The sequence below is a fragment of the Gekko japonicus genome, unplaced genomic scaffold, assembly GCF_001447785.1.
Source record: "Gekko japonicus isolate JY-2015 unplaced genomic scaffold, Gekko_japonicus_V1.1 scaffold2776, whole genome shotgun sequence".
NCBI classification, from domain to species: Eukaryota; Metazoa; Chordata; class Lepidosauria; order Squamata; family Gekkonidae; genus Gekko; species Gekko japonicus.
Window position 1 is genome coordinate 188,395 of NW_015169263.1, and position 19,909 is coordinate 208,303.

Genomic DNA, 19,909 nt, shown 5'->3' on the forward strand with positions numbered 1-19,909 from the left:
GGTGGCCAAGTTAACCTGACTACTCGAATGTTGAGAGAATTCCGCCAGCGCTTATGATCGTACTAGCACTTTATGATGAGTTACATTATGGTTTTACTTGTGTTTTTACCATATTTTGCTGTTTTAATATATATCCCGTAAGCTGCCCCGACCCTGCCTTGGCAGGGAGGGCGGAATACAAATTAAACAAACAAACAAACGAATAAATAAAATAAAAAAGGTTGACTTTGATTTTAGTGCAGAATAGCTTGGGGGACACGGTGGTGGACATGGATTAAAAGGAGAGTGCCGAAAGGGCCGCTGTCCCTACCCTGATTCTCATTTTAGCCCTCCGTCGCCTGCCTTCTGTTACCCTCCTCATGTGTAAAGTGCCGTCAAGTCGTAGCTGACTTATGCCGACTCCAGCCAGGGGCTTTCAAGGCAAGCGAGAAGCAGAGGGGGTTGGCCATCACCTTCCTCTGCAGACTCTTCCTCGGTGGTCTCCCATCCAAGCACGGACCCTGCTTAGCTTCTGAGATCTGATGAGATCAGGCTACACAACACTGGCAGGTCACCCCCAAATTCACCTGGGTCATTTTCCATCTTTCCGGTCTCTGCTCCATGTAATCCTGATCTCCTGGGTAGGCAAAGTGTACTTCCCCAGCACCTTCCTATTATTCCCACTCATCTCTGTACTTGCATTATTTGTGTATACGATTTAACGTGTGTTTTATTTCTGCATGTGTGCATTTCATTAGGATTTTCTTCTTTGCAATAAAAACTCTGGGTTAAGCAACTTTCTGGTTATTGAGAGTTATTGAGAGTTCTCTTAAAGGGAAAGATCCCCATAGACATAGGTAGGACGATCCTCACTAACCAGTTTGGTGTAGTGGTTAAGTGCACGGACTCTAATCTGGGAGAACCGGGTTTGATTCCCCACTCCTCCACTTGCACCTGGCTGGATGACCTTGGGCAAGCCGTAGTTCTGATAAGAGCTGTCCTTGAAAAAGAGCAGTTTCTGTCAAGAGCTCTCTCAGCCCCACCTACCTCACAGGGTGTCTCTTGTGGGGAGGGGAAGGGAAAGGCGTTTGTAAGCCGCTCTGAGACACCTTTGGGTAGTGAAGGGCGGGGTATAAATCTAATCTCTTCTTCTCTTCTTCTTCTTCTAACACCCCACCTCTCGCTGAGGCTGGCCATTTGCCTAATCCCCCCCTAGAAACTGAAGTCAGCGATTCGGCTTCTTAAAATAAATCAAAGCTGGTGGGATTAACAACACCGTCCCACATCCCTCCCGCTTGCCATATATCGAAATTTTTGTACTATCTCTTCAACTTTCTACCATATGCCAAGCTCTCATTACAGAATTCTTTGTTACTTAACATGTTTCCTGTATTGTTTATGGGTGGTGGGGGGAGCAGACTTGGCACTATATGAATAAACAGGGGGGGTCCTCAGGTCTCCTCCCCCCCTCTTCCCCTCATGCGCCGAGATCTAAACAGACACTTCCTCTGCTGCGGCAAAACATAAGTTTGCTGCTGCATCGGGACTGACAAGCTCATTTTCTGTTGGCCCTGCAAACCGGGACTGCAAACAGAGAACGTCCCACAGTTTGCAATCTTGGTTGTTAAGGATAAACACAAACCAGAGCTCCTGGACTTGCTCAAGACGCGGAGGATCCTCACCAAGATGGCAGCCTGTCTCCTGCTCTTAACGGTGCTGCGCTACAGCATATTCGTCTTTGTGAAGGAGGGAGCCAAGCACAACCCCTGCGTCTGCCAGAACAGAACGGGAGACCGGCTCCATGGGCCTCTTTGAGGATGGAAGGAGACATATAAAACACAGAAACTCTCGCGGTAAGTGTTAAATAGTGGGTTCCATGGATGAGCAGGCTCAAGTCTAAAAAGTAAAGGTAAAGGTTCCCTCGCTCGAAAGCCAGTCAAATCCGACTCTAGGTTTGCGGTGCTCATCTCCGTTTCAAAGCCGAAGAGCCAGCGCTGTCCGAAGACGTTTCCGTGCTCATGTGGCCGGCATGACTAAACACCTTCCCTCCAAAGTGGTACCTATTTATCTACTTGCAATGTCTTGCTTTCAAACTGCTAGGTTGGCAGGAGCTGGAACTAGAGACGGGAGCTCACTCCGTCATACGGCACCCGGGTCTCGAACTGCTGAACTACCGACCTTCCACAGCCTGCAGTTCAGCGTCTTAACCACTTGAGCCACCGTAGCTCCTGGGCTCAAGTGTAGTGATCAGCTAATTTTATTTGTGATTTCAGCAAGAGCAAGACAAGACCCCAGAGCCGCAGCTCTGTCAAATTGCATGCAATTGCCACACCCAAATACACCCCAGTCCCAGTGATAGGGTATTTACATAACATTAGTACTTGACTGGGTTAATTGCAGAGTCCTGGTAGGCTATTGTTCTTGTGCTTCAAGCTCAGCCAGTCTCTGGTGTGACATACTTGGAACGGTTCAGCCCCAATACATAACAGGAAGGAACCCCAAAGGTTATCTACTCCAACACCCTGCACAATGCAGGCAATTCACAGCTCCCCCCGCTCCCCCAGTAAACCTTGCTCTATGCCCAGAACCTCTAGGATGGGATGATCTCCCATTCCTAGTGCTAGCGGAGGGGCCAGGGTTTTTTGGTCACAGGTAGGCCCTCTGGGACTGTCAGTAAATACCACAACATGCCAGTCCCTGCTGCCATCTTCAGTTTCTTTCAGAGGCCGAGCAAAACGGCAGACCCAGAGGTCTAAAAGCCACATCAGCGAATCCAGGCATGCTCAGCTCTCCCCTGGCTTCTGGCAGTCCCCAGGGCAGTGTCGTGCGAAGGCCCCCAGGGAGCGGCTTGACCCGGGAGACTGAAGCGCCGATGTGGCCTGCCCTCTGGGAGACCCCGCCTGCCCCCAGAGAAGGTTTTTTTGTCCCAGTGGGGTCCCTCGAGGGGCGGCCTGTCTCCGCTCTCCCGGCTTGCCGCAAACACCCTCCGCGGCAGTGCCGAGCGCCGGAGTTGCGTTGCCGCCTTTTGTCAACGCTTGAGATAGCTCCAAGCGCCTTTAATTAAAGACAATTACTGCTTTCAGGGCCTCTCCCGGCTCGGCAGCCTTGTTTGCAAACACACAGCTGCGGGTGCTTTTGTGTCCCTCCGCGCACGCACGGCTTTCCTGGAGATGCTCAGAGCCGCCTCTATTATCGGCACCGTCGAGGCACCAATGAGGACGGCGGGCGGAAAGCAAAGCTTGGCGACTGGCGACGTGGCTTGCGAAGGAGGAAAGCCTCCGTGGGAAAATGGCACAGCAGAAACAGAGAGTGGCCAGACGCAAAGAAAGACAGTGGCGGGGGGGGGGCTGCCTGGCACATTTCACAATTTATTTTATACTCCACACCCTCTCCCCACAGGGGACTTGGAGTGGCTTCACCAGATCTTGTGATTTACTTTACTTATACCCCCACCTTTCTCCCCAACAGAGAACCAAAGCAACTTACATCATTCTCCTCTCCTTCATGTTAACCCCACAACAACCCTGCGAGGTAGGGCATGACAAGAGGGAATGACTTGCCCAAGGGCTGCCAGCAAGCTTTTCTCCTTGACGGGGACCCAGAATTATCCACAATACCATTCTCCTCTCCTCCGTTTTATCCTCAGCACAACAACCCTGTGAGGTAGGTTAAGCTAAGAGTCTGTGACTGGCCTGAGGTCACCCAGCCGGGCTTCCAAGGCAGAGCGTGGATTGGCTCCCAGATCCTAGTTCCAACACCCTAACCAATTCGTCATACTGATTCTCTTGGGATAAATCCTAGTTGGTCTGCAAATATGAATTTGTCTGCTCTCAAACTCACAGGACACCCTGTCTGCACAAGCTACTCAGTGCATTCGAATTGATTGCCCAAGATCTACATTGGGGAGAAGGATGATTGCTGGCAAGGGCAATAAATAAATAAACTTTTCTCCCCGAGAGATGACTAGTGGACCCCAACTGAAATTTCTATGCGGAGAAGGAGGAGGAGGAGATTGGATTTATACCCCACCCTTCACTACCCAAAGGAATCTCAGAGTGGCTTACAATCTCCTTTCCCTTCCCCTCCCCTCAACAGACACCCTGGCAGTGTTCCCTCTAAGCTGAGTAAGTGTGAGCTAGCTCACAGTTTTTTAGCCTCCAGCTCACACATTTTTTCTTAGCTCAGGAAGGATGGCTCCAGAGCAAACTGATTTATACAGTAGCCAAATCATTTGCTCACAACTTTAATGGCAGTAGCTCACAAAGTAGAATTTTTGCTCACAAGACTCCACAGCTTAGAATCAAACCCGGTTCTCCCAGATTAGAGTTTGTGTTCCTAACCACTACACCAAACTGGCTCTCATCTTAAATGAAGCTGCAGCTGGACCTCATCAGAACCCCAGGCCTTGGAGCACCAAGTCTTCTGGGCAATTGGATAGCCCTGTTAAAGCATCCTTCTACACACCACAGAGACACACACAAAAAGAAGAATGTTTCTATTCTGGAACTTCCTTCCCTGGAAAAATGACACCAGAGCAACTAGGCTCTAAACCCTAACTGAAATGACATTAGTGAAAGATTTATATAAGAACAGAAGAGAAGCCATGCTGGATCAGGCCAGTGGCCCATCCAGTCCAACACTCTGTGTCACACAGTGGCCAGAACTCATGTGCCATCAGGAAGTCCACCAGCAGGGCCAGACAGAAGCCCTCCCATTGTCGCCGCAGACAAAGTGTGACAACAGCATTCACACCAAGACTCTCTCTGCCCCCATCTCCTCCTTCCTCTTATTCCCCTTTGGCAATTTTCCCAACAAAAACGTGGAATGTGATTTCCATAGCACTGGAAGAACTGAGCTCCAACTCACGACAGCTCATGCTGCAATAAACGCCTTTCAAGTGCCACTGGACTTTCGCATCGCTAAACTGGCTACTTCCACTTAGACTGCGCACCGGCCCGGCCGACGCACGCATTAGTAGAATCCCGAGGTGGCGGAATCAATCGAACCATTTCAGATGCAGGCGGGAGATGCCCGGGGGGGGGGGGGGGTTATGTTCGCTCCGGCGTGTAACATTCCTGGCAAGTATTTATTTTAGAGAGGACTAAAATATCAAGGAGAAATCTTCTAGCCAGCTCACACACCCTGTTGTGCTTATTTTTCTTCCCACTGGAAGCCTTCCCACATACAGGAATGTTCCCAGTGGTGAGTTTGGCGACCCTTCCGCTGAATTAGTCCGCTCTCCCACCCCAGAATCCACCATTTCATTTCAATATCAAAGGGGTAGCACTAATAGCATGTTAACAATGCTGTGTGGGCAACACGCCCCTATCCATCATGGCAGCCCCCCACCCACGCTAATTTTTTTCCCTCCGGGTGATTATCTCTAGGAATTGCCTGAGAAAAGAACAAGTCTGTTTTTATAGATTGTACAAGGGATGGGGCCTGGACCTGGATGGCCCAGGCCGTCCCAAGCCAGACGGATTTCGAACAGTAGCAGCAGAGACCCTGGTTCGTACCTAGATGGGAGACCCCCAAGGAAGTCCAGGGTTGCTAAGCAGAGGAGGGCAATGGCAAACCACCTCCGTTCATATCTTGCCTTGAAAGCCCTACAGCAGGGGTGTCAAACATAAGGCCCGGGGCTCTTATGCGGCCCGCGAGCAACTAGTGCAAGGAAGGGAACAGGAGACTGTTAGTTGGGGAGTGGGCAGAGCCACTCTGATCGTGGCCTCGGCACGGTGGAGCAACCTCCTCCACAGTAGTCAAGCCGCGTGGGAGCGTCTGCCCAGTGCTGCACCGCTGGCTCTCCAGTCTGCCCATGTGGGTTTTCCTTTGCACACACACACACCCAGCCCATGGGGCCCTGCAGTGAGGATACACCAACTCGGAGCTTACCAGCTGCCGTCCTTTATGCAGTTTATATCGCCGGTACCTATTACGTTTTATAGCACACATGGCCTTGGCCTAGGCTTGGCAAGCCCCCGTTTGGGGTGGGTAAATTCCCGCCCGGGAGGCCCATTACCCGCCGCTGGCGGATTGGGCCCCGGGGGGGACTCCACCCCCTGCCGGAGGGCGTCCCCAGCGTGATGATGTCACCTGGAGGTGACATCATCACGCTGGCCACGTTGTGGGGGGACACTCTGTGAATCGAGGGAAAACTCTATGGTTTTCCCTCGAGTCACGGTGCCCCGCCCCCAACGTGGGTGACGCGATGATGTCACTTCCGGGGAGACTCCCGTCGGAGCCAGGAATCCCCCCACTTTGCAGGTAAGTCGACTTGGGCGACCCTACCTTGGCCCGACACAAGAAAGTAACATTTATGTCATATCCGGCCCTCATAACAAATGAGTTCGACACCTCTGCACTACGGGGTCCTTGATTGATGTCAGTGGACTTATAAGGGGGTACCTCTATGACAGAAAGCATCGTTACGAATCGACAATTTTCAGGGCTTTCAAGGTCTTTCCCCCCTTACATTTAAACACTGTAAGGGAAGTGACATTACATTTATTATTATTGACTTGCATTATTCCGATAAATATTTCCCCAGTAAGGGTTTTGTTCGAACGTTTAAACCACAACTGATTTTTCTCCCTAATCTCATATTTCAAATCAAGTACTTGTTGCTATTCTGATGGAAGGTTAATGTGGGGCACTTTTGTCCGCTGTGTTTGCTAACCCTATGCTAAAATAATAGCGTTAAATCTAATCATGCTCTATTTTAGAGCATCAGAAAAGGGTGGTTTAAAAAAAAAAAAAGATGTGTGCAGCTGCAAGACTAGAAAAAGAACCTGATTTGCCAAAGAGGAAGGAATGGTGTTTGAGAGTGTGTGAAGTATTTTTAATAATAAAATTAACGCATTATAGGAGACTGACAAATTGGTGGAGAAATGATCCGTGTTTATTCAGCATTGGAATGGTAACAGTTCAAGATCATACTGTCCCTTGCATGAATCTGGGTGAGATATAAACATTAAGACTAAAGAGTCTTAAGGCTGCAATAGCCCAGCTTAGCTAGCTGGAGCTTGGGATTTAAGTAGGGTTGGCCATTGTCAGTACTTGGATGGGAGTCCACCAAGGAAGACTGGGGTCTCTATGGAGAGGAAGGCAATGGCAAACCACCTCTTGCCTGGAACACCCCATGGCTGGGGAGGCCATGAATCGGTTGCGACTCAACAGCAAATTCTTCTTCCCAGTAGCAGTACTGTGTTATTTATATAATATTTGACTGAACAGAAACACTAACAGTTGTAAACCAGGGGTCATTTTCTGCGGGAGCGCACAGGAGCGGAGCTCTGGCAGTAAGGCGCCCAGGGGGCGGGCCCATGCAACAAGCCCTGCCCCCTGCTCCCAGCAGCCCTCAGTTGGGCCACAAGGAGCAAGAAGCAGCCAGGTAGGTTGCAGAACACACACCCCCAGCCCGCCTTCAGGTACAAGCTCTCCCTCCTCTGTGAGGGCAGATCTGTGTGTCCCCCCCAAAAAAAGCTAGCAATCCAAAACAGTCCAGTGGAGCCTGAGCGGTGGGTCTTGCCTTCTGACACACTTCCGGCGATGTCAGGGGGTGTGGCATATGCAAATAAGTTATGCTAATAAGTTATGCTAATGAGTTCCTGCACCTCTTTTTCGACAAAATGACCCCAGTGTAAAACTGTAATATCATATCACTGTTTTACATGCTTATGATTAAAAATAATACGCAAAAAGAGAAAACTTTCCAACTGATATTGTTCTGGAAAAACCACAAGAATATCAGGCAGAGATTGGACACCCTTCCCAATTCAGACCTGAAAATAAGGAGCACATGTTTCTATAGAATTTACATGTCTACGCTTACACCCACATTCTGCATCCAAACTCGGCCCTGAACCTCAAAGCGGTATCTACTTGCTGATAGCCATCAATGGTGGTAGACAACAGAACCTCCTCCCAAGGAACTGTACGTCCCATTTTAAAAATTTTGTTCTTGCGCCACAAACGCAACAGAAAGCTTTCTGATCCACCACCAACTTAACCAAGTCACTACGGCCACATCGCCAGCTTGTGTAGGTTCAGGCTTTCGATAATCTGACATTTTCCAACAAAGAAGCGATGAAGAACTCCATTCTATCGTAAAGGGCAAATTTTGTGAATTCAGATCAGGGCTCTGTGGGAACGGGAGAGGGGATTTAAACCTTCAATCCCTCCCTGTTCAGTTTTGCCTGAGCTCCTTGTACTGTTATTAGGATAAAGACATTTTAAAAAAAGCATATTTTTCCTTTTAAAAAGGAATGCATTTGGTGCACACTAATATATACCATTTATACACAAAGTGTGCATAATGCCAATTTATTGATGTGCAAATAACGCTGGAAAATGTATACGTTTTCTAGGAAAGGTTTCATGCACAGAAAAAACCACAGATTTAACTCACACCAGGGCAAGGCAGAAATCAAAGCCGGGAATGTCAGCAGGGATGAGAAGCTGGAAATCATGCCTAGCATTTTGAAAGGGCTTTCGGCGTTCAAAGCACTTCACCTACCTTTTGTTAAGAACATACGAGCATAATTTATTATTATTTAGTTATCTAATGCATTCAAAAGTCGCTTCTCAAAAGTTCTCAAAGCAACTTACAGAAGAGTTGTCGTGCTGGATTCAGTCCAATTATCCACCCAAGGCCAGCATCCCATTTTACACAGTGGCCAACCAGGCAGCCTTTGTAAGTCTACAATCTGTTTCCACCCACTCACTGGCATTCAGAAGTAGACTGCCTCTGAACATGGAGCTTTCATATAGTCACCGGTGGACCTACCCTCCTGGAATGTCTAATCTCGTTTTAAAACCAACAACTCTTTCAAACTTTCACAGCAGCCCTCCAAGGTAGGCCAGTATTAATATCCTCATAGTGCAGATGGGGGAGGGAATTAAAGCTAAGAGTGAAGGTCTAAGTGCCTTGGCATGTCCTTGGCAGAGGCAAGATTTGAAGCTGGGGCCTTCTGAGTCATAGCTCATCAACTGAGCCATTATATTGTTCGAGAGAACCTTGTTTCTTACAAACCTTCCATTTCCTGGCACTTATGAAGCTCAAAATGAATGTTCAGAATCAGATGCTGCCGATCATTCAGACACCAATTCCGATCACAGAACTAAGGTTGAGTTTCCCTAGAATTCTCAAGGACATGGTATTTACTGTGACAAATGGAATTCAAGTAAAATGGATATGAGTTCAGGGCAGCTAATGCTGTTTACCATATTCCATGAGGCTTGTTGTAGGAGGCGACAATATGCTATAGCAGAGGTCAAAGTTACTATAAAGATAAAACATTTGTGGTGAATGATTATATTCTGAAGAAGAAGAAGAGATTGGATTTATACCCTGTCCTTCACTACCCGAAGGAGTCTCAGAGCAGCTTACAATCTCCTTTCCCTTCCCCTCCTCACAACAGACACCCTGTGAGGTAGGTGGGGCAGAGAGAGCTCTTTTGAGGACTGCTCTTGAGAGAACAACTCTGAGAGAACTTGTGACTGACCCAAGGTCACACCAGCAGCTGCATGTGGAGGGGTGGGGGGATAAAACCCAGTTCTTCTAGATTAGAGTCCATGCTCCTAACCACGACACCAAACTGGCTCCTTCTCTGCAACATTTCTTTCTCTACAACACCGTGCTTCCTCCTTTCCATATGGTAACGCTGAGGTCTACAAGGGGCACTTATTTGGGCAAGATGCAGATGATTCATGACTGTGTCTTCCAACATAATCGGCTTTCTTAAACTCCAGCCGCTGGGCAAGAGGGCCACTCTGGATTGGAATCATGGCCCTGTAATGGACAGGAAGGGCATGCATTTCCCTAGAATACACTGGACCTGCCCCCAATTTGGTACTCGGACGGGAGACCACCAAGGAAGTCCAGGGTTGCTATGCAGAGGCAAGCAATGGCAAATCACCTCTGAACATTTCTTCCCTTGAAAACCCCATAGGGTCACCGTAGGTTAGTGTCATGCCCTGAGCTGGATGGTCCAGGTTAGCCCGATATCGTCAGATGTCAGGATCTAAGCAGGGTTAGTACTTGGAAGGGACACCACCAATGTTCCCTCTAAGCTGTGGAGTCCTGTGAGCAAAAATTCTACTTTGTGAGCTACTGGCATTAAAGTGGTGAGCAAGCGATTTGGCTGCTGCATAGATTAGCTTGCTCTGGAGCCATATCCTTCCTGAGCTAAGACAAAAATATGTGAGCCAGGGGCTAAAAAACTGTGAGCTAGCTCACACTAACTCAGCTGAGAGGGAACAATGGACACCACCAAAAAAGTCCAGGGTTGTGACGCAGAGGCAGGCAATGGCAAATCACCTCTGTCCAGCTCTTGCCTTGCAAACCCTATGGGGGCTGCTGTCATCCATCGCAACCTGATGGCACTTTAAACAATCCCACCAGTGGGGAGGAGGGACTTTTCTGTGAGGGAGCATCGGATCTGAACAAAACTGGCCCTTCCTCCAGTCCTGCCCCTTAAACACCCCGTCTCATTCCTTCCTTCCCCCTGAACCGGCTAAATGACCAAAGTTACACTGCTGTAACTTCTTTTTATGACCATAACTTGCAGCTACTCAGCTGTAAGGGACTCATCCTTCTCCAGCCAATACAATTCAAGGCCAGGATTGAAGTGTTTACTTACCATGGGGAACCGTTCCTGGTAGCCCCCCCGCCCCAGCCCTAAATATGTTCGTAATTATGGTGTTGTTCGAGGGAAAGCATTCAGATTTTAAAATTTCCTAAGGACAATAAAGAGCACACTTTTAGTTGCTCACTACATTAGACATAAGACACTGTAACTTCCTAAGCTAGTAACGCCATGACCTGGACGGCGCAGGCTAGCCCAGTCTCATCAGATCTCAGAAGCTAAGCAGGGTCAGCCCTGGTTAGTACTCAGATGCAGGGGTCATTTCGTAGAAAAAGAGGTGCAGGAGCTCATTAGCATAACTCATTTGCATATGCCACACCCCCTGACATCACCGGAAGTGTGTCAGAAGGCAACCCCCACCGCTCAGGCTCCACTGGACTGTTTTGGATTGCTAGATATGGGGGGGGGGACGGGACGTGCAGATCTGTCCTTGCAGAGGAGGGAGAGCTTGTACCTGAATAAAACTTGGTCTTAAAGGTGCCACTGGACTGTTTTGGACTGGGGGCAGGGGGGGCTCTGCAGCTTACCTGGCTGCTTCTTGCTCTGACTGGGGGCTGCTGGGAGCAGGGGTGGGGGCTTGTTGCATGTGCCCGCCCCCTGGGCTCTTTACTGCCGGAGCTCCGCTCCTGTGCGCTCCTGCAGGAAATGACCCCTGCTTAGATGGGAGACCACCAAGGAAGGCCGTGGTTACGATGCAGAGGGCAGGCAGTGGCAAACCACCTCTGTTCGTCTCTTTGCAAACCCTATGGGGTTGCTATCAGTTGGCTGTGAATCGGCAGCACTTTCCACCGAACTAGAGAGCCCGTTTGGTGTAGTGGTTAAGAGTGTGGACTCTAATCTGGAAGAACCGGGTTTGGTTTCCCCACTCCTCCCAGGCAGTGCTGGCGTGACATTGGGTCAGTCACAAGTTCTCTCCGAGCTCAGGGTGTCTGCTGTGGGGAGGGGAAGGGAAAGGAGATTGTAAACTGGTCTGAGACTCCTAGTGAAGGGCGGGGTATGAATCCAATCTCTTCTTCTAATGTAATTTTGGGCTACCTAAGAAAATAAAGGCGTCATGATCTTTCTTTCTTTTTTTGGGATTTATAATCCCGCCCTCCCTGAAGGTGCAGCCTACAGGCCCAAGGGAGGTCTAGTGGCTTCCGGGAAGCCTGCATTGGAGTAATTCATCAGGGCCTACATTTCCCAGGTTCCCCCTGGACCCCGTGATTGGGTAAAGGTAAAGGTTCCCTTGCTCGAAAGCCAATCGAGTCTGACTCTAGGGTTGCGGTGCTCATCTCCGTTTCAAAGCCAAAGAGCCAGCACTGTCCGAAGACGTTTCCGTGGTCATGTGGCTGGCATGACTAAACACCAAGGTGCACGGAACGCTGTTACCTTCCCACCAAAGTGGTACCTATTTATCTACTTGCAATTTCTTGCTTTCGAACTGCTAGGTTGGCAGGAGCTGGAACTGGAGACGGGAGCTCACTCCATCATGTGGCACCCGGGTCTCGAACTGCTGAACTACTGACCTTCCACAGCCTGCAGTTCAGCCTCTTAACCACTTGAGCCACGAAGAAGCCCCGTGATTGGGTAAGAGGAGATTTTGGAGGGGAAAGTACGTCAGCAGGGGAACAGAGGGCGGTGCCTGGGAAGAAGAGATAAAAGGCCTTACCCAGAGTGAGGGTCTGTTCTCTCTCACGGAGCAGGGCTGGCGAAAGCTGCTGCAGACAGAGGGATCCCTCGTCCAAAAGGGGTGAGTTAGACTGGGAACAGGCACCCAGGGAAGGCTAGGACTCTGTAGACAGACGCGTTAGGGTTTATTGTTTTACTGATTTACCTCCCTGTACTTTGCTCATTTTCCCTACTTGTTATTCATCTACAGTTGTAAAATAAAACTATTTGTTACTCTGCCTGGGTCCTCACGCCTCGTTTGGTCACGTACAAGGGGGAACATGTTGTTAAGTCCTGTAGAAAGGGGTAGGGTGGGTGCTCTGAGCCCTAGGGTTGCCAAGTCAATTTTTCTTACCGGCGGGGGAGCCTCGCCGGGCTCCGGGAGCCGTCCGTCGATGTGCGCGCGCGCCGCCAGCACATCACCGGAAGTGACGCGCGACATCGAACACATTGAGAGCGTGGCCCCGATCGTCGGAGGGAAAACCATAGAGTTTTCCCTCCGACGATCAGGGCCACGCCCCCAACATGATCTACGTGGTTGCGTCACCTCTGGTGACGCAGCCACGGTGCGCTTCGGGGGGCGGAGTTCCCCCCAGGGCCCGATTCTGCGGGGGTGGGAATCGGGCCTCCGAAGTGGGGGGTACCCACCCCCACCCCCACTTGGCAGCCTTACTGAGCCCTTCCAAGGAGACCCATACCAGAGTGGTGGCAGCCAGTAGTGAACCTTCCTAGCCGCTGCCTGCAACGAAAGGATTGCATGTTTTTCTCCACATTTCAATTGTTTGCCCATGGGGGAAAGAAGTACTTGGGCTTTGGGGGGAAGGAGGGAAAGGAGAGCTAAAGCTTCACATCCCTAGCAAGGATTGCAGTCTGAGCGGTTTTCTCTGTCCCGATAGCCAACAGTGTTTCCGAACAGGAGGTGCCCAAGCCGAGGCCTGGACCCGGCACCTTCTGACTGCAAACCACGTGCCCTGCCACTGAGCCACAGCCCCTCCCGAGAAGGAGAAGGGATGGAGACCGCTGCATGCTGAGCTGTCGGTTTCTGTCTACCTTAAATTGACAGCAGCGGGCCTGCCTGAGCTGCAGCCTTCTGGATCTGAACCGCAGTTTGGGAGTACAGTTACACGATCTTCCAAGTAGGGCTTGGCCAGCTTCCCCTGCTCAGAGGGGCGATGGAAACATTCGAAGCATTTAAGGCACCAGCAGCGCCTGAAAAAGATTTATAAAACTTTGCTGCTGAAGCCAAACGGCCCTGACAGAATGCCAGCTGGAGCTCTCAAGGCACAGGGCTGCTAATAGTTTGGGTTCAGACCGCTTTTGGTCTCCGGCCATTTCCAAGTTCTTCGAGTTCTCTTTCGGTTATTCAAGAAGGACGCTGGCTACACGAGACGCAGGAGGTTTCATGGGCAATTGATTTCCGGATATGGCCAAGTTAATTCCTTTTATCTTCCAACATGGCACATCTATACTCCACCTAGTAAAACTGGTTTGAAGCGATGAACCAACGTCTCCTGCTCTGTTTCAGATTTGAGAATATCACTCTGGGTTGAGTTACATTCCTCCTAAAGGAGGAGAGTTTTCAAAGTTAGTTCTGGAATCAGGGCTTGTGCAGCTCACTCATATCATCTCCCGCGTTACTGACACAATGCAAAAAAAGCAGCTTTGGGGCAGATTCTTTTGCCAGTGCATACTGGTGTTCCTGTCCACTGGTTTAACACTGCATGAAAAGAACACAACACATTACTTTTTTGCACTTTATCAATGCATGCATACACATCAGCAGCATAAAGAAGGGGAAAGATGGAAAGTAACTGAAAGATACACTCTCTGTGCTAAATGGAAAATTCCTAACGTATCAGTTCCACTTTGGAAGAGCAGGAACTACCAAACTCCAAAAGACAACAGGGAAATTGGGATAAGGAGAATTTGGGAAACATATCTGCAGGTTTTAAATAGGTTTAACGGCAGCGGCTTTGTGCAAAGTATCCTGGAGTTTTTGCTGAGAATTCTTTATTGGAGATCCTAGCCCTAAAAACCAGTGAGGGGAATTTTGATCTTCCAGGTCATTCTACTGCTGACCTAAGAGTTGTTGTTGTTCAGTCGCACAGTCGAGTCTGACTCTTCGCGACCCCATGGACCAGATCATGCCAGGCCTTCCTGTATTCCGCCGTCCTCTGAAGTTTGCTCAATTTCATGTTCATTGCATCTATGACACTGTCTAACCATCTCATCCTTTGCCGTCCCCGTCTTCTTTGACCTGGGAGTCCTCAAAAGGAGAAGCTTCAAGGGGAGATTACAACATGAGATTGCTGGACTTGAGTTCATTCATAAATTCAGAACAATGGATCCTCACGCCCACCTGGGCTAAATAGGGATACAGGATTCTTATGTCACAACAAATGCTAATATTCTGTCCCCCCCAAGCATTCCCCCTCTATTATAATTAATCTAATTACTATGCACATTGTACTGCTGCATCCTGAGTTCCTTCTTTGCAACAACCCTCCCCACCTTCTGACTGGGATATAAGGACTCAGAAATCTCCATTCCAACTTGTATCTGATGAAGAGAGCTGGGGGATGCTGGGGATGCGCTAGCATTTGGGCAAGACTCTAGAGTTTTGTCCAAATGCTAGAGCACCCCCTGTCGACACACTGACATCATTTCCAGGCACATGGGAAGTGACATCACTGAATCACTGGCCACATCATTACATTGCTGGTGAGCCACACACCCCTCCCCCCAATAAGTCCTCCTGCTGGTTGACAGGCGATTTCTGAAAAGCCTAAACTTTGCTCAGTGGAGAGGCAGGATCCAGATACCTGTGTATGCCTTCGGCAATCTCGTCTCTAAAATAAACGGGACTTCAGACACTTTTAAAGATGGGTGCATCCTAGCGCAAGCTTTTGTCGACTAGAAGCCGCTTCAAGAGATGCCTCCAGCGGATCTTCGCTAGGCGATTATGAAGAAAAACATTTGTAAACAGCAGGGTCAAAGGGCCACGGAAGGTAGGAAATACAGGCTGAGAGGCAATTATGTAAAATTCAAATGTAATCAAGGAAGATAGAAGGACCATTCATGAGCACGGTAATTGGCAAGTTGTGCTAAGCTAGTTAACACCTGTGATCTAAATTTAAAACCTCAAGCCGAAGAGGCATTGTAGAGCTGAAAAAAGGTGCAGGGAAATGGAAAGCCAGATGATCAAAAGTCGGGAGCCTTCCCTGCAAGGAAAAGCTAAACTGTGTTCCAGGCTTTTCCGGATGATCAAAAGTCGGGAAGGAAAAGCTAAACTGTGTTCCAGGCTTTTTAGCGGAGAAAAATGACTCAAAGGGTGGTATAGTTCTTTGCCCTGAATTATCTCCACCAAAAGATACTCCTCTTTTAGTGTTACTTGCCCATCAATTAATCGGTATTATACACCACTTGTGTATTTTGTACATATCAATTTGCACATAAAAGCCATACAGGAAGTGTGCACAAAACAAATGAGACTCTAAAGCCAACAGCAAAGAGCGGCAAACTGAAACCACGGACAACAACGGTATAAAATGAAGGGTCAGACCGAGCCAGCTTTCTCACTCGCTCTGATGCCAAAAAGCCCCTCCTCACTAGTCTAGAGACCCTGTTCCACATGGCTTTTATATATGCAGTCCCTGTAGTCCTTAACATAACATTTTTTGGTGGTTAAAGGGGATGCTGCCTTCATTTATCACCAGGAGAAAAAGTGTCTGGATCCAACCTGAAACTTGAAGACAGATCAAGGAGGAGGGGGAAGACTCAGGTCACCTCAGATGTACATACCTGGGATTGTGACAATGAGACTCACCACCTCCACCACCACAGCACACTTACACCCTATACACCATAGGGCTGCCAAGTGGGGGCGGGTAAACCCCCGCTTTGGAGGCCCGATTTCCGCCGCCACGGAGCATTTAAGGCCACGTCGCTCACGTTGGGGGCGTGGCCCCGGTCGTCGGAGGGATCAGGGCCATGCCCCCAACGTGAGCGACGTAGTGCGTCACTTCCTGTGACGTGCTGGCGGCGCACGCGCACGCATTGCCGGAGAGCTCCCAGAGCCCGGCGAGGCTCCCCCGCCACCAAGGTAAGTAGACTTGACAACCCTAATACACCAGCAGAAAAGGTGAACAAACACACAAAATGGCCTCCAACATCTCTCCTCAAATAATAACTCAGGATCAAACTATATGCTATGGTTTCCACAGGTCTGACCGGTGGACCCTAATGCCATTTTAGAGAAGAATATGTCTATTTAAAAATGTCATGAGGGCCCAAAATGGCTGAATTCTTCTCTAAAATGGCATTCGTAGTGTCTGCTTTGGTCCTCAGTCAACTTCCATGCAGGAATTCTCCATAAAGCCTTTTAAATCAATAGCTCGTTTAGATGGGAAAGAATCGGTCTGGGCTGTTCCAGGCATGAAAAAGATCTAGTCAATGCTTCATGTTCCTTCAGACAGACAGAACTCCATCTTGGCACATACAGAATGGTTCAACAAAACAAGGGAGGAGAGACCAGATAGGCATACTAACCTCGAACCAATAGATGACTCGGTCATAAGGGAAGCCCCACCCCTGAGGCCACCGGCCAATCATAGCACAGCATGAAACATCAACAGAAGACCATGATACATATGGCTACCAGTGTTCCCTCTAAGCTGAGTTAGTGTGAGATAGCTCACAGTTTTTTAGCCTCCAGCTCACACATTTTTGTCTTCGCTCAGGAAGGATGGCTCCAGAGCAAACTAATTGATGCAGCAGCCAAATCGCTCACTCAGAACTTTAATGCCAGTAGCTCACAAAGTAGAATTTTTGCTCACAAGACTCCACAGCTTAGAGGGAACATTGACGGCTAACTCTTTACAGCTAAGACGTAAGGCCAAACACAAGCCTACCCTGCAATGTAGCCGGAAGTGTAATTACCCAGCCCTACTTAAAAGTTTCCACCAAACAATGTATCACCTTTTTAACCCAATCCTTTCTCCAAAATGCCTGTGTATGGGATACATGATTATCTCCTCCCCATAACTACCATGTGTAGGGTTGCCAACTCCAGGTTGGGAAATGTATGGATATTTGTGGTTAGAACCTGGAGAAGGCAGGGCTTGGGCAATCAGTGGGGCATAATTCCATTGAGTCTACCCTCCAAATAAGCCATTTTCTCCAGGGGAACGGACTTCTTAAATCTGGAAATCAACTGCAATTCCAGGAGATTTCCAGGCCACACCTGGAGGCTTGGAACCCTAACTCTGTGAGTTAGGTTCGATTGGAAGACTGGCCAAAGGTCACCCATAGAGCTTCACGGCTCAGCACATTTGAACTCACATTCTCTGGTACCAATCTGATGCCGGAGTCACTAAGCCACAACGGTTCTCATTGAATGAAACAAATCTTGAGAGAGAGCAAGAGACGGAAATCTCCATCTTGTTTCCTTCCAAGCACCCAATATAGAATCTAAGAAGCATTTGGCGCAGGCCACCTACCTCTGCAGACGGTCCCGTTCTCCACCGACTCGTAGCCAGCTTTACACATGCAGCGCCCAATGGGCACCAACCACTCCCCGTCGCCATTGCAGTACAACTTGATGGGTACATCCACCTCTTCGGCATTGGGGATGCAAGTGCCCCGCGCAGCCACCAGAGAAGTGCTCTCGGCTCCAGAGAGCGTCTCCTGGAAAACGGCTCCATTCTGGATCACCCGTGGGCATTTGCGGTAGAAGACACGGACAGCAATCAAGGACATGCAGCCTCCATAGTCCTGGAAGGCCAGGTAAAAGCCATTTTTGGAGACGGGCCCAAAGCTACGCACCTCGGTGTTAATTTTCATCACCCGGCCCCCGAGGTCCACCTGAGAGAAGCTCTCGTCTGCCGCAATGGTGTCCACTTTCACCCAAGGGTTTTCCATCCAGGTCGGGAAGGTCTTCGTAGCAGAGTCAAAGTCAGATTCATAGTAGTAGAGGTTAAAGGTCTCCTTACAGGAGCCGGGGACGTTGGGGATGCTGCTACAGTCCCGTACGGAGAACTTCATCTCCACGTGGATGCGGTGGGCCCCTCTCCTCCGGATATACTTGGTCCTCAGCCAGTTGTTCTGGCTAGATTCAAAGACGTTGCATACCTGGTAAGTCCGGATCGTGTTCATGTTCTCGTCGTAGCCGCTCACTTCTTCCCACTGCGGAGAGGAGACAAGGAAAAGTCACAGCTCGGTACACCAACCCTGAGATGGCCTGCCAGTAGGGTTGCCAACTCCAGGTTGGGAAATTCCTGGGGATTTGGGGGAGGAGCCTGGGGACAGAGATGCTTGGGAAGGGGAGAGGCCTCCGCAGAGTATAATGGCGTAGAGTCCACCTTCCAAAGCAGCCATTTTCTGCAGGAGAACTGATCCTCGTAGTCTGGAGATTCAAGATTGCCAACTCTGGGTTGGGGAGTACCTGGAAGTTTGGAGGGTGGAGCCTGAGGAGGGCGGGGTCTGGAAGGACTTCAATGGGGTATGAAGCCATAGAGTCCACCTTCCAAAGTCGCCCTTTGTCTCCTGGTGAACTGATCTGTGTTGCCCGGAGACTGGTTGTAACCAGTATTCCCTCTAAGCTGAGTTAGTGTGAGCTAGCTCACAGGTTTTTAGCCTCCAGCTCACACATTTTTGTCTTAGCTCAGGAAGGAGAGCTCCAGAGCAAACTAATTTATGCAGGAGCCAAATTGCTCGCTCACAACTTTAATGCCAGTAGTTCACAAAGTAGGATTTTTGCTCACAAGACTCCACAGCTTAGAGGGAGATCACCAGCTACCACCTGGAGGTTGGTAACCCTTCCTGCCAGAAGGGAGGCCATGCTACCACAACCCCAACCCTAGTGTTTGGGTGAGCCGATACAAGTCAAACTCTCCTGTTAGAAAGACCCATCCAGGTAGGCACAGCATTCTCATCAAGAGAAGGGAGACGTTAATAATTGGGGCTCTCCCCACATTAAAACAATCTAAGGCCTAATTTAAACAAAGAGCTTTAGAGAGTTTAAAGAGATTTCCCCCGTGACAGTATGCAGGCTCAGGGCCTTGTTTAAACTCTGCCGTAAACCTCGCAAAGCAGTTGCGTGATCTTCGTTTGTGTGCCAGAGATCCGTAGTAGCCCTTCCAGGGACGCGCGCGTGGTTAGCACACCGGCACAGTCGGCACTTTGTACAGGTGGCAGCGCACTTTACGCATGGCCCCAAACCCGTGCAGTCACACGGCGAAGCCCCTTTTCGCCTTGCAAGGATCCTCTTTAAATCAGGCTTTAATCAACTTTCCGCATGGATTTTAATCAAAGACTCCCTTAATCAATTTCTTTTGCCCAGGAGCACCGACAATAGCCCCGAAGCAAAACCACATTTTGATTTCAGACGACGCACGTCGCAGGCATCTTATTTATTATCAAAGCTTCTAACCACCCACCTTATCGGCAGAAAAGCCCTCAAGGAAGCTCCCGCACGGGTTTAAAAACCCAATCATTAAAGAACACAATAAAAGGAAATAAACAGATGCACATTAAGGCTAAAAAGTCCAGCTGATAAAGGATATTAAAATAATAACCTGTGGCCTTCTCTGGCTAATAGGGAGCAATAGAACCAACAGAGAGATAATAAAACCGAA

General features: G+C 49.2%; 1 protein-coding gene across 2 annotated transcripts in view; it reads right to left on the reverse strand.

Moving 5' to 3' along the window:
• EPHB2 (EPH receptor B2) overlaps window positions 1-19,909 on the reverse strand; it is a 132,639-nt gene that overhangs the window by 102,189 nt on the left and 10,541 nt on the right. For both annotated transcript variants that reach the window (XM_015416530.1, XM_015416529.1), the window contains exon 2: window positions 17,774-18,458. In XM_015416530.1, the coding sequence (XP_015272016.1) occupies window positions 17,774-18,458 (685 nt within the window). The remainder of the gene's footprint in view (window positions 1-17,773; window positions 18,459-19,909) is intronic.